We start from the raw sequence: 12435 nt of genomic DNA, 5'->3' as shown, positions 1-12435 counted from the left end.
TAAGGCATAAAGCTTTCGAATCATAAAGATTGCTCTTCCAGCTATATAAGAAAAAGAATCTGCAACCAAGTACCGCAAAGTAATTCTATAAAGAAAGTTTTTCTTTTGAAATTTACATCTTTAAAAAATGACCCTTTGTAGATAAGGTTTTTGCTGTCCATTTTTTATTTGCTTTTTGGAGATTTGTGAGAAATTTAACTTGTATTCTTGTAGAATTGGTTAATATAAAATTTTAACTATGTTTTGATATGTACTCTTGTAGAATTGGTTAATATAAAATTTTAACTATGTTTTGATATCTGTATTAAAAATTGATTTAAAAAAAATGAATTTTTTTCCTAGTATTTATTGATTTTTTGACTAAATATAAAATTATTTCATAAGTTTTCATAACTAATTGAATAAATAACTTTTTAATCTATTTATTTAACTGAGTAACAAAAATAGTTATTTTGATATCTGTTAATTAAAAAAAAATTACTTTTAGATGAAATTGAATGGCCTTCAGACAATGAGTGGCCAGCCACTGATGATGCCAAAGAATTGATTTCCCTTTTGCTTCAACAAAATCCCAGGGAACGCCTTGGTTCTGGTGGAGCTCATGAAGTAAAAGATCATATATTTTTTGATGAGATAGACTGGAATTCTTTATTGCGTCAGAAAGCTGAATTTGTGCCTCAACTTGATTCTGAGGAAGATACCAGCTATTTTGACAGTAAGTAATGGCCTCCAACATTTGAGGTTTGTTTAAAATATATTTTTCAATGGTAGTGAACTAAAGCAGAAATGGCAGTGGTGGGCAAAATATTTTTCCAATATTTTGCCCACCACTTTTGGAATGTTCACACTACTTTACTTTTGTAACCACTACGACTGAAACTGCTGAATTTCCATAATAGTTGGAGGTTATGTAATGGTATGTATTAAAATTTAAATGGTTCTTAGTTATGAATACTTCATGCTATTTTAGTATTTTATTTTAATGTGAATAATTCTTGTTCAATTCTTGTCAATATTTGAAAATTTCTTTTTATTATCAATCAAAACTATATTGCTTAGAAATTACAAACTTATTTCAATATGATATTAATAGTAATAAAGAGTTTTTTATTGTTCTCAATGCTAGTTAGAATTTTTAACAAAAATGTTAAAAAGAAAAATAACTTAAAAATGTTCACACTACTTAATATGTTTTAAAGCTTCTAATTTTATAACTTGGAATTATAAATCAAATAACAAAATATTATGAAAATAATTGGATCAAAAAGATATATTTTTAAAATAAAAAAAAAGGAATTAATATAATTCATGAGATTTTTTTTATATTTATAATTTTCAGATGTCATTAAGGTAGGCCAATTCTACATGTCTATGTTCCGTGTTAACTTTTCTGTATTACTTAACTATAAAATTACATTAAGCTTACAGATTTTCCTTAGCTTTCAAATCTATTTAGTTTAATATCCTTAAAATTTTCAGCACTTTTTGTTTTTACTTTATCTTTTTATGATTGTTTAATTAAGTTTTTTTTTTCTGATAAGGATTCGTCCAAGATTTTTTTTCTCATACTCTTCGAAATTTCAAGCTTGGAAAATTTTAGGATTTTCTTTATTTGCTTTTGGAAAATGCATGTCAGATTTAATTTTCTACAAGCTAACTAGTTTACAGTTGTAATTTTATTTTATACTTTACATTTTGAGTAACAATGTATTAAAAAAATTTTCTCAGCTCATTAATGTTCATGTGGTTCAAGTAATTTTTTTTTGTTATTCTTGAAGCTCGAACAGACCGATACAGTCATCATGACCTTGATGATTCTGAAGAGTTGGAGGATCCTGATGAAAGTTCATTGTTTAGTAGCTTTTCATCATGCTCACCTAGGTTTAGAAAAGTGTATTCAAGAGTGGAGCGAGAGCTTGAAGAAGAGCATATGCTTCAAGTATGTATTTTGTTTCCTTTAGGTGTGTAGATATTTCCATTTTGACTATTTAGTTATTCTGAATTGTAATTTCATCAGCATGCCAAAGAAGAATATCGAAAATCCTTCAGCAGATCTGATTCTTCGGACCATTCTGATAGTCCCAATTCATTGATGGGAAGCTTGGCTGAAACACCAGAAGATGTTGGATCTAAAGATGTTTTCTTACCATTCGATGCGTAAGTTATTTATTTTTTGAAATTTCAACTGGAAAACAACTGGACACTGAAATTTTAGGAAATCTGTATTTTTTTCTAATTTATACTGACTATCTGTAGATTATTTTGATAAAATAGAAGTTTGATAGTGTCCATCAAAAAAATAAATAAAAACTCTTAACTATTGAACTTGTAGTTGCCTTTCTCCAGTATTAATTTTTGGAAAAAAAATTCAACCGGTACTAATTATTATTTCTGTCAGTATAAAAAATAAAAACTGTTAAAAAATTTGATCTGTAATTTTAACTTTTCAATAATGGCTGAGTAAGCTATAAATAAGATGCAAAGACACAAAGGTAATTGGTTGCCCATAATCAACTCTATCTTAGTTACTTTGACAGAAAATTGCAATTATTAGTTCTTATAATATTTATTTCCTATTATCAGTGTTTTCATTACAGAAAAAAAAATGTTAGAGAATTTCTCACCCTTTCTCAAAAACAGGGTGAGATTTCAAAAAGTTAAGTGAGATTTCTAAAAATTAAAAAAAAAGCGAATAGACTTGGAAAAAAATAGTTGAATATTTTTGCTGCATCGTCATATGGAAAATGTTCTATATCTACTTCTTCATCAGTTATTCTCATTAGGTTGCTCAAATGCTTATCAATCAATATGTTATGAAATTTTGTCTTAGATCGGTTTTGGGTGTTAAATGACCTTGCAACAGATGCTGACCTATTCCCTACATCTGCCAGAATAGGTTTTTCAATTACTTCTGCTATAGAATAGTGAAGTTCGTTGAAGTTATTTCCATGTTCTTGCTTCATGCTATGTCTTCCAGCATTGCATAGTTTTCACAGCCTGTAACTTTTACAAATTGCTGTAAATTGCCGATGAGGGAGTTTGATAATTCATTAACAGCTAAAAATAGAGCTGACTTTAAATAACTTATTATAAAGAACTCCTTTTTTTTCACAGCTGATTTTTTATTGAGCTGAAAAATATCCGTATTTGTTTCGTTTTGACTGTTTTTGCCGACATTTGTTTCATTTTCATTTGTCCGTTATGGAGTAGAAGATGTTGCCTTAACAAGGTATCTGCCCATCTTACATTCATGCACAAAAAATATAAACGTCTTACATGAAGAAAACTTACCTATGGTGAACACATGATTGCAGAGAAATGTGTTCTGGAAGGGGTTCCGTGGTTGGGAGATGGGGGGTGTTCTGCTGTTCTCACCTGTTCGGAACAATACTGGTAAATAGGGAAGCTAGATAACAAGGACCAAGGTTGAAAATAATGAAAGATCAAGGAAGAAAAGTGAGACATATTTTATTTAAAATGACGGAAGACTAAATTTTTTTCCAAAATTCGCGAGATGCGTTATTTTGAAATTGATTTATAGAGTGTGCGAACTTCTCGCGTTAATAATTTTTTAATGCGAGAAAAGAAAAAAATATCTGAGATTCTCGCGCTGTAGTTAAAACACTGTATTATTAATCCTATTATCTTCTGTTGCTTCATTTAATTCATTCCATTTTTTTTCTACTTTCAATCTAATTCAATTTAATTGACTCATCGTAACTTTAGAAGAATGTTTTAGAAATTTTAGTTGAGACTGCCTTAAAAACCGAATTAGATTTTAAATTATCTTTTTATATATGTAGCGGAGTTGCATACATGAAGAAATTTAGATTACTATTTCCTCAGTATGAGATAAAATGAAAAAAAAAATTTAAGGAAAGAACAGTTGCTGAAATCTAACCCTGAAATTTTGTATTAATTATTTTAAATGCTTAGTTTGAAGATTGTTTTAAAAATTGTAAAAAATAAAATTTTGAAATTATTATATATCTTTAATTGTAACTTACATATCTAATACGTTGATTGGGTTGTATGTTGTATAATATATTACAAAAGGTCTGTTGACAGCAACTGTTTTGTGGCCTATTCCGATCAATCATTTCAATTAAGATTTAAAAAAAGCAATTAAAATTTTGATTTTCTCTTTTTACATTATAATTGACTAAATCTGCTTAAACTATTTCTTCTTAATATTGTTATACAAAAGTAAAGGATCGGGAAGCATTTGCATAAAAGTATGACATAAAATATTTCCAATAACTTATAATTGAAAATATATTTTTCTTGAATTATAATATTTTATTTTGTATAATAGTTTTTAATAATCATTTGCTATTTCAACGTGATTTTCTAAACTTATAGTTTTATATTTGTTGATTTCGTTAATCGTAATTTAAGATGGGAGACATGGAAAATTCACATAGAAATTAGTTTTGTCAACTAGGAGTTGTTCATTAACACGTTCGCAGCCACCGACGCACTAGTGCGTCAGAGCGGCACCTTCTGGTATGCTGACGACGCGCTAGCGCGTCGATCGACTATCATAGGTTATATGCTCTGTGTTTAGCGTGGCTTTGATAGTTGAACGGAGAGGTTGTTTCAGCACGATAGTGAAGCATTATTTTATTATTTTTTGTGGTTGGTTTTCAAAACTTTTGTTTGAATTTTTTTATGTGCGTGACTGCCAATATCTTTATATCGTGCTTAATATTTGTAAATATTTTCAGTATCGTTTCATAAATGGTACTACATGTACTTGAATGATATTCCGATTTATTCCTTTTAAGCTGCTATTTTATGCAATATGCCAGTAATTTCTGAGAATATTGATCAAATGCGCTGGAGCGCCAGTGGCTCTCACGAAGACAGGTTGAGTCTGTGTGCCACTAACGCTCCAGATCGTCGGGGGGGGGGGGACGCTCTCTAAACAGGAAAATAATATATTTCTTCGTTTTTCTGGTTTTCCAAGTAAAATATAAGGAACATTTACACCATTAAAATAATGTTTTGTAATCCGGCTTCTGAGGATGGAAATATCATTTTTAGCGAGAGCGAATGTGTTAATTGTAGTTTAGTACTTTAAAATTAGCTTTGAATTATTGTTTTCTAATGTTCATTTAGTTTGAAGTTGTATCTCCCTCCAAACTTTCACTTTTGATATTTAAACTGTCAGTTTATCGATATACATTGTAAAAATATTTTTTTCTTCCTATTTTGAAAATGCAGAAATGGGAAATCATTGTCAACTAGTATGCTCAACTTGGAGAGTGAGAAACATTTCTCTATTTCCAAACTTTCTCATCCTGGTACAAAAGATAACCTCCCCAGATTTTCTATCAGTACAGAGTGTGATGTAATGACAGAGGATCATAAAGAGTTATCTCCCGTTGAAGAAACTGATGCCAAAGTCTCGCCACAGAGCCATCCACCTACTTGCACTGCCAACCGCATTTTTATTCCACCCATTTCACCTATGTCAAAACAGAACTCTCGATCTGTCATCAAGTCAGCATCTGTATCTGGTCTTTCTCTCATAATTCCTACAGGTAACTGATTTTTAAATCTATCACCAATATTTTAAATTTTTGTCCAGCTAGGTTAGAGCACATTTTTGTTTGTATACCAGCTTAAAAAATCACTTCAAATAAAAGTTTCAACTTATTTTGAGGGCTTCTATTTTTAGTACTCTATGTGCAATATTTTTATTAATTTATTTAATTTTATTATTTTAGCTTTTTTTTGTACGCTTTATGTAGGAACTTTTTAGTTTTGAATCTACCCAAATTAGTTAAAATACTTAGATAATAATTCAATAGCTAATATTGTTGCTAATTTAGAATCTCATTAAGAATAATATAATTATTTTTCTTTAATCTAACTATGATTAATCTTCCTTCATACAATTGTATGTGGTATATTTTTTTTTTCTAAAAAAAAATTAATATAGCATCCTCAACTCTGAGAAAACCCTGTGAGTTGAAATTTTTTCTTTTCTTTTCTGCTCTTCCCATAAATATAATCTTCAGTTTTTGACTATTTGTCTTTATAAATATTTCTAATGGAGCAAAGCACTTTTAAAATTACTATTAGTCCATCTTAGTGCATTAGACTGTAAATTCATGAAGGGCTGCAAAAAATTCTTAGTCTAATATTTTTACAGAATGCCAGTTTGTTTAAAGTTATTTCTCCCAATCGTTTTTTTTTTTTTTAGTTAAATAACTTTTTAATTTTTTAAGCAACTTTAGAAAGAAAGTTGAAAATTTCTTGATCATAATTCTTTAACAAAGAAAATATATATATATTTTTTTGATTCTATAGAATTCTTGAATAAATCGCATACATGTTAAAAGTAATGGAAATAAAAAGGCTTTGAAACAGTAATAATATATCAAACTAAAGTTAAGGTCCCACTGATAAACTTGGGAATTCAAACTAATAAATAAACAAATATACATATGAAGTTATTTGTGTTATTTTTAACATTTGAAAAATATTGTTCTTTTTTTTTTCGACAGAAAGTTTATATGGCATAAGAAATTTAAAAATATATTAAAATAAATTTTAAATAATGTGTATTTTAATATTTAAAGGAGGACTTGCTTTTCCATCTTTTTTATTCCTTGTTTGTCCAAATACTATATTTTCGATTAAGCTACAAGATTTAACAATGGTCATGAAGTCAACCAGTATAATTTTAGTTAAGGAGAATATTACGGAATCATTCTCAAGTTATTTAAAATATATGCTTTATCATCTATGACAACCTTCCTTTCTCCTTATACTTACTGTCAATGACCTTAGATGTTTTATACACAATTAGATATTTCATATGATGGAGTACTGATGAAAATCTAGTTACATATTTTTCACCGTGGAAATGTCTGTCTAAAGACTCTTTCAATAAATTTTTAAAGCTTTATGAATTAGAGGTCAATTCTGCGAAATTAAAATCTCATGGAATAATCTGTTGCACTGAACATTCCAATTGCACAGACATGTAATTTCTCTGAAACTCTACTCCGTTGCATGCTAAGAAAAAACCGTTATCCCTATAGAAGGAATCTGTTTGCATACAAGTGCACACTGAATGGATGCCAAGTTCTCAGCACAAACATATATCAACATTACTAATTCTCATTTAAATAAAATGTGGAGAAAAAAAAAGAAATATAGTTTCTTGCGGATGATTTTCTTCCATAGCAAAACAATTGCAAAAATTCTTTTTTTCGCATTTGAGTTGTTATAGAGCATGTCAGCATGAAAGACGCACCATTTTTGGTGATCCAATTAAATCCAATGTTCTTGCAACGTCACGTAGTTGTTTCTTTTTCAAGAACAAATGTCCTCCTTATTTATAAAAACATGTCCTCAAATCTAGGATTCCAGTATGACTATGAAACTATCACCTTTTTTTTGTGAATAATTTTATGATTTATATTGTGAAAGATAGCCCAAATTAAATTTCTGTCTAAGGTGTTTAACTTTTAAAAACTTTTATATTGTTTTTATATTTGTATAGTTTGATAACGAAATGAAATGTAACTATATGCAGTCGCGTATGATTACTTAAATCCTATACCACAATGGTATTTTCTTAACTTTCAAGTAGGAATCTGAAAATTTTGGTTTAATACTTTTGCTTTCAAAGGAAAATTTCCATCTTTATGTGCAGTTATATTAATACTAAAGTGTTTTTCCCCCCACTAGTATTTCCATTTATTAAAAGTAATATTTGTTACTAATAATCATTTTTTATATGCAAAAATAACATGCATGAAGGAAAAAGAAATAATGCTTTGTTTCTAATAGATTTTTCCTTATCAACATATAAAATATGGGCAATATTTTCACATTTTGAAATAAAAACATGGAATTTTAAAAATCTTGAAGCCTGTAGCAATGTGAAAATAATCAAAATCTGATTTGCGACAAAATCATGTAAAATAAATGTGTGGTTTGAGATTCGTACACTATCTTAAATAGTATTGTATTTAAAATAAAGGGATTTTAAAAACCTTGTAAAAATATGTAGCGAGTAAAAATAAGTAAGTAAAATTTACGATTCAATGTTTGGATATTGTGAAAACAATGTATAAAGGATATTAGGATTAAGAAAATTATGTAAAAAAAGAAAGAAACACATTAGAAAATCAATAGCAATAATAGTCTAAAAAACGCTCCAATCACCATAGGGATTTTCCAAGGAAACGACGTGTGGCGAAAAGTTTCACATGTAAGAATAACATGGTATGAAATATATCTGCAATTTTGAAATCATGTGTCAATCAACCATATCAAAAATTTGATTGTAAAGAATTAATGAATTGTTTCATCAAAAAGTCACTTATTAAATTTCGAAAGTGCCGTAATAATATTGTATTGTATTTTAGTGCCATAATAATATTGTATGAAAATTAACATTTGAAAAAAACATAAATTTTAAAAATGTGAGGTAATTCGTAGCAATAGCTGCCAAAAAATGAACAAAATTATTCTGTATGGATTTACTATGGAATTAAAGGAAATTGAATGTACCAAGAAGTGATTGCTAAAATCAGCATTAATTTTTTAAAAAAAATTTTTGGGTTTTCATTGATTTATTTTATTTTTACTTCCTTTTTCGTCTTTTGTTTTAGGGGGAAAATTTTGTAAAGCAACATTATTTTTTCAATAAAAATTTTTTTAGCAATTTTTTTATATTTTTTAAATTGACCAAATATTTTCTCAGGTTTGCTAGAATTTCCCCCCAAATCTTGTTCACATGATTGGATATGTTTTACACCACTGAAGGCATGTTGTTCTTATATTTTTATTTTTTTCCATTAGTTTTCGATCAATCAATATGGCTAATTATCCATTCTTAAATGTACATCTTTATTGGTTACTCCTCTGCTTTCTGGCATTTCATTAAAAAGTTACATGTATGCCAAAAGTTAATGAGAGTTTTTCATCCACAATTCAACATGCCTTCAACATCCATGCAATTTATTAGTTATAGGACAAAGCAATGAGAAAAAGAGAAATGCAGGATCAGTTTGATATGGTAAAATCTTACCTTCTTGCTTCCTGTAAAAATATGTTGGGTTATTGTAAAATATTGATCAATAGTTTTAATGTTAAAAAGTATCTTGGCTCTTTCTAAGTCATAAGTTTTCAAAAACAAAAGTTAAAAATATTCAAAATTGAAGACTATTTCAAAATGTTGTAATATTTAATCCTTTGGAGAAAATTTTTTTTTTTATATAAAGTTGTGAATTCCTATTATTTCTAGAAATTTTTTTCTTTTTTTTGTTGATATTTTTAGTAATGTAAATATTTGTTTTTTGTTTAGAAGAGTTTGGCCCTCCACCCATTGGCTCACCTGGTGGATCGAGCACAAGTTCAAGAGATGCATCGCCAAGCAGAGAATTAAGTCCTCTTGTTGCCCAACTGAAACCTCCAATTATAATTCGCAAAGGGCCCAGAGGATATGGTTTTACTGTTAGAGCTATAAGAGTTTATTATGGTGACTCAGATGTATATACTGTTCATCATTTAATCATGGTATGATAATTTATTTTCGCCTCCCTTTGTAGTTTAAAGCTAAAGTTTATCTAAATTTATATATCTTTTTTGTTTTCTAATTTTAGGCTGTTGAAAGTAATAGTCCTGCATTTGAATCCGGATTAAGACCTGGAGATCTTATTACCCATATAAATGGTGAGCCAATTCAAGGTTTGCTCCACCACCAGGTTTTGCACCTTATTCTCTCTGGAGGTGATCGTATCAACATACGGACTATTCCGTTGGATAGTACGACCATTAAATCTGGTGGTCGTAAAAGGAATCCATCTGCTATTAAAATGGCTAAACGGCCGTATTCCTGTAGACGCCGCTCAGCTCAAGTAAAACGAGATTGTCATTCTGATAAAAAGCGTAGAGCCTCTTTACTTCGACGCCTGAGTAGCAAGAGAGCAAGTGCTGAAATTCACCAAGTATCTGGTTCCTCACCTGTTCTGACACCTAGTCGCAGTTTTCAGTCTTTCACACGAAATCTGTCAGCAGCTGACAGCCTGCCTGCTTCTCCTACTAGAACAAAAAGTCCAAGATCACCACCGACAGCCAGATTATGTTCTCAGTCTGATTCACCTCATTCCACTGGAAATTCTTCTCAAAGCAGCTCCCCTAGTTCAAGTGTTCCTAACTCACCAGCAAGCTCAACTCATCTTCCTCATTTTCCTCGTCCAAGTTCACTTCATGGTTTGAAGCACAAACTCACACAAACATTCCATTCACCTAGGAGAAAGTCTGTGGGACACATACCTCTCTCTCCCCTAGCTCGTACTCCTTCACCCTCACCCATTACATCGACATCTCCTACGCGATCACCATCTCCTCTTGCTTTTCCTGTTGCTCATCATCATCCTACCAATCCTCAAATTGCTTCAAACTTCCAAAATCTCAAATCATCTTCAGTATCACCCTTATCCGCTACCATCTGCTCATCAGCCAAAAAATCTTTTATGAGACCGAAAAGCGCTGAACCAAGTTCACCACTTTTAAGAAGAGCTCTCTCCCCAGACAGACTCCATCCAAAGTCAGCAGAAGTTAAAGCGAAACGAGAATCATTTTCTGGTCAGGCTTCTCCTCTAGCTTTATCCTCATCTCCATCTCCTCGAGGACAGTATCTGTCTCATAGCAGCTCTGGTAAATTATGTGTAACATCCCAGCGATCTTCTACTTCTTCATTTACTGTTTCTAGTGTGAGTAAAAGTATCAATGATATAATTGATGGAGACTGTAGCACTTCTTTTGAAAAAGATAATACTTGTAATACTCCAAAATCTAGACTTGAGGGAAGAATAAGTCGTTCAACATTTTCTCAGTTGCGGAAGAGAGGAGAAAAACCTTTTAAATCTTTGTTGAGTCAACAGCTTTTTGCTGCAGATCAAGAATCCTTAAAAGACACTAAATTGCCTGAGCCAACAGATGCAAAAGGAACAGCACCAGCAACTCCAGACATAGAAATAACTCAATGTTCATTATCTTTGGAGTTGGAAGAAGAAGTCCCTTCTAAGGGGATATCACCATCTTTGGTTACCATAACCAGTAGAGGTCGTAGCGAGTCTGAGCCAATACCATCTCTTCCAGAATTAGATTCCTGTTTAGAAATTGATGAATTGCCTCCTACCAATCAGGGCTCTGCTTTTGTTTCTGAAAAGAAATGTGATATCCCAAACCCATCAGTTAAAACTGAATCAAGAAATTCTGTCAAAGATACTAAAACTGAAAATAAAACAACTGAGAAACAAGAACCAATAGTAGAGTCTTCGAAAGCTAAACCGTCTGAGATAGTCAAGTCTGAAAATTCTGTGAGTAATCAATCTTCTAAAGTTGAAACTCCAAAGGAAAAAGCCACTTCTGAAAAATCTAAACAGTCATTTGAAAAAACTCAATACAAAGAAAAGAGTGCTACTATGTCAACTTCCGCTACCTCTCATTCAAATCCCATTGGTGATGTGAAAAGAGTACCTGTGCGAAAATTGGGAACGGTTGAAAAGGTTAATTTAAATATTGACGAGCCAAAGAAGGATGAGAAGAATAAGTCGTTCACCTCATCAGTTGAAATTAAACTTTCAAAAGCAAAAAGTGATAGCAAACCAGAACTCAAACCCTCCTCAGAAAATGTGAAAAAAGATCAAAAATCTGAATCCACCAAAAAAAATGATAAAAGAAGACCTGATAAGGATTAATAATAGTTTTTAATTCTAGCATGTGAGAATGCTCTATCTCAAAATGATTTTTAGTACTACTATAATTTTTACAATAAAAAAATTTGGTTGTATATTTTTGTATATCTTGTTTTATTATAAACTATTTTTATGATTTAAAGCACTTTTCATACTTTTATCCTGTTCTCTCTCATTGTCAAATGTGTTGTAGATTTTATTTTGTGTATTTCCCTTACATTGATGCAAAAAAAAAAAAAACATGTTTTGTAGGAATATAGGAACAAGGTATGGTATGGTAGTAACTGATGTTAGTTGATTAAAATGGCAGTCCTCCTTCTGCTGTTTAGTAGTATTTAAGGACATTAGTATATTTGTTTGTTATTTACTAATAATCAAATTCACTACTAAGTTTACATTTAATGCTTTTTCTTGTTTTTACTTTTTATTCATTCTTACCTCATTTGTTACAGTAGTAATTTTCTTCCAAATTTAAACTTTTTCAGTTTTTGAATCATATAAATATTTAAACTATTTTGAAATTTTCAATGCTTTTGAATAATACCACAGATGATTGTGCTCCAGAAAAAATCCTGATTTCCGGATTTTTCACTAACCGCGATCCTAAAGTTTCCGGAAATCCAAGGTCCAAAAGTTTTGAGAAATCATCAATCACATTTATAAATAAAAATTCTAGTATATTTTATTTAAAAATATTTGAACTATA

General features: G+C 30.2%; 1 protein-coding gene across 6 annotated transcripts in view; it reads left to right on the top strand.

Moving 5' to 3' along the window:
- Window positions 1-11834, top strand: part of dop (microtubule-associated serine/threonine (MAST) protein kinase dop) — a 59615-nt gene extending 47781 nt beyond the window's left edge. For all 6 annotated transcript variants that reach the window (XM_071182393.2, XM_016048072.4, XM_016048073.4 and 3 more), the window contains 6 exons: window positions 488-715; window positions 1779-1939; window positions 2018-2157; window positions 5227-5546; window positions 9332-9543; window positions 9630-11834. In XM_071182393.2, coding sequence (XP_071038494.1) covers window positions 488-715; window positions 1779-1939; window positions 2018-2157; window positions 5227-5546; window positions 9332-9543; window positions 9630-11732 — 3164 coding nt within the window. In that variant the 3' untranslated portion in view covers window positions 11733-11834. The remainder of the gene's footprint in view (window positions 1-487; window positions 716-1778; window positions 1940-2017; window positions 2158-5226; window positions 5547-9331; window positions 9544-9629) is intronic.
- Window positions 11835-12435: the final 601 nt, after the last annotated feature.

This window comes from Parasteatoda tepidariorum, chromosome 4 (assembly GCF_982258835.1).
Source record: "Parasteatoda tepidariorum strain Cologne lab strain chromosome 4, Ptep-v5.0, whole genome shotgun sequence".
Lineage (NCBI taxonomy): Eukaryota > Metazoa > Arthropoda > Arachnida > Araneae > Theridiidae > Parasteatoda > Parasteatoda tepidariorum.
This window is presented reverse-complemented; position numbering and strand designations above follow the sequence as displayed.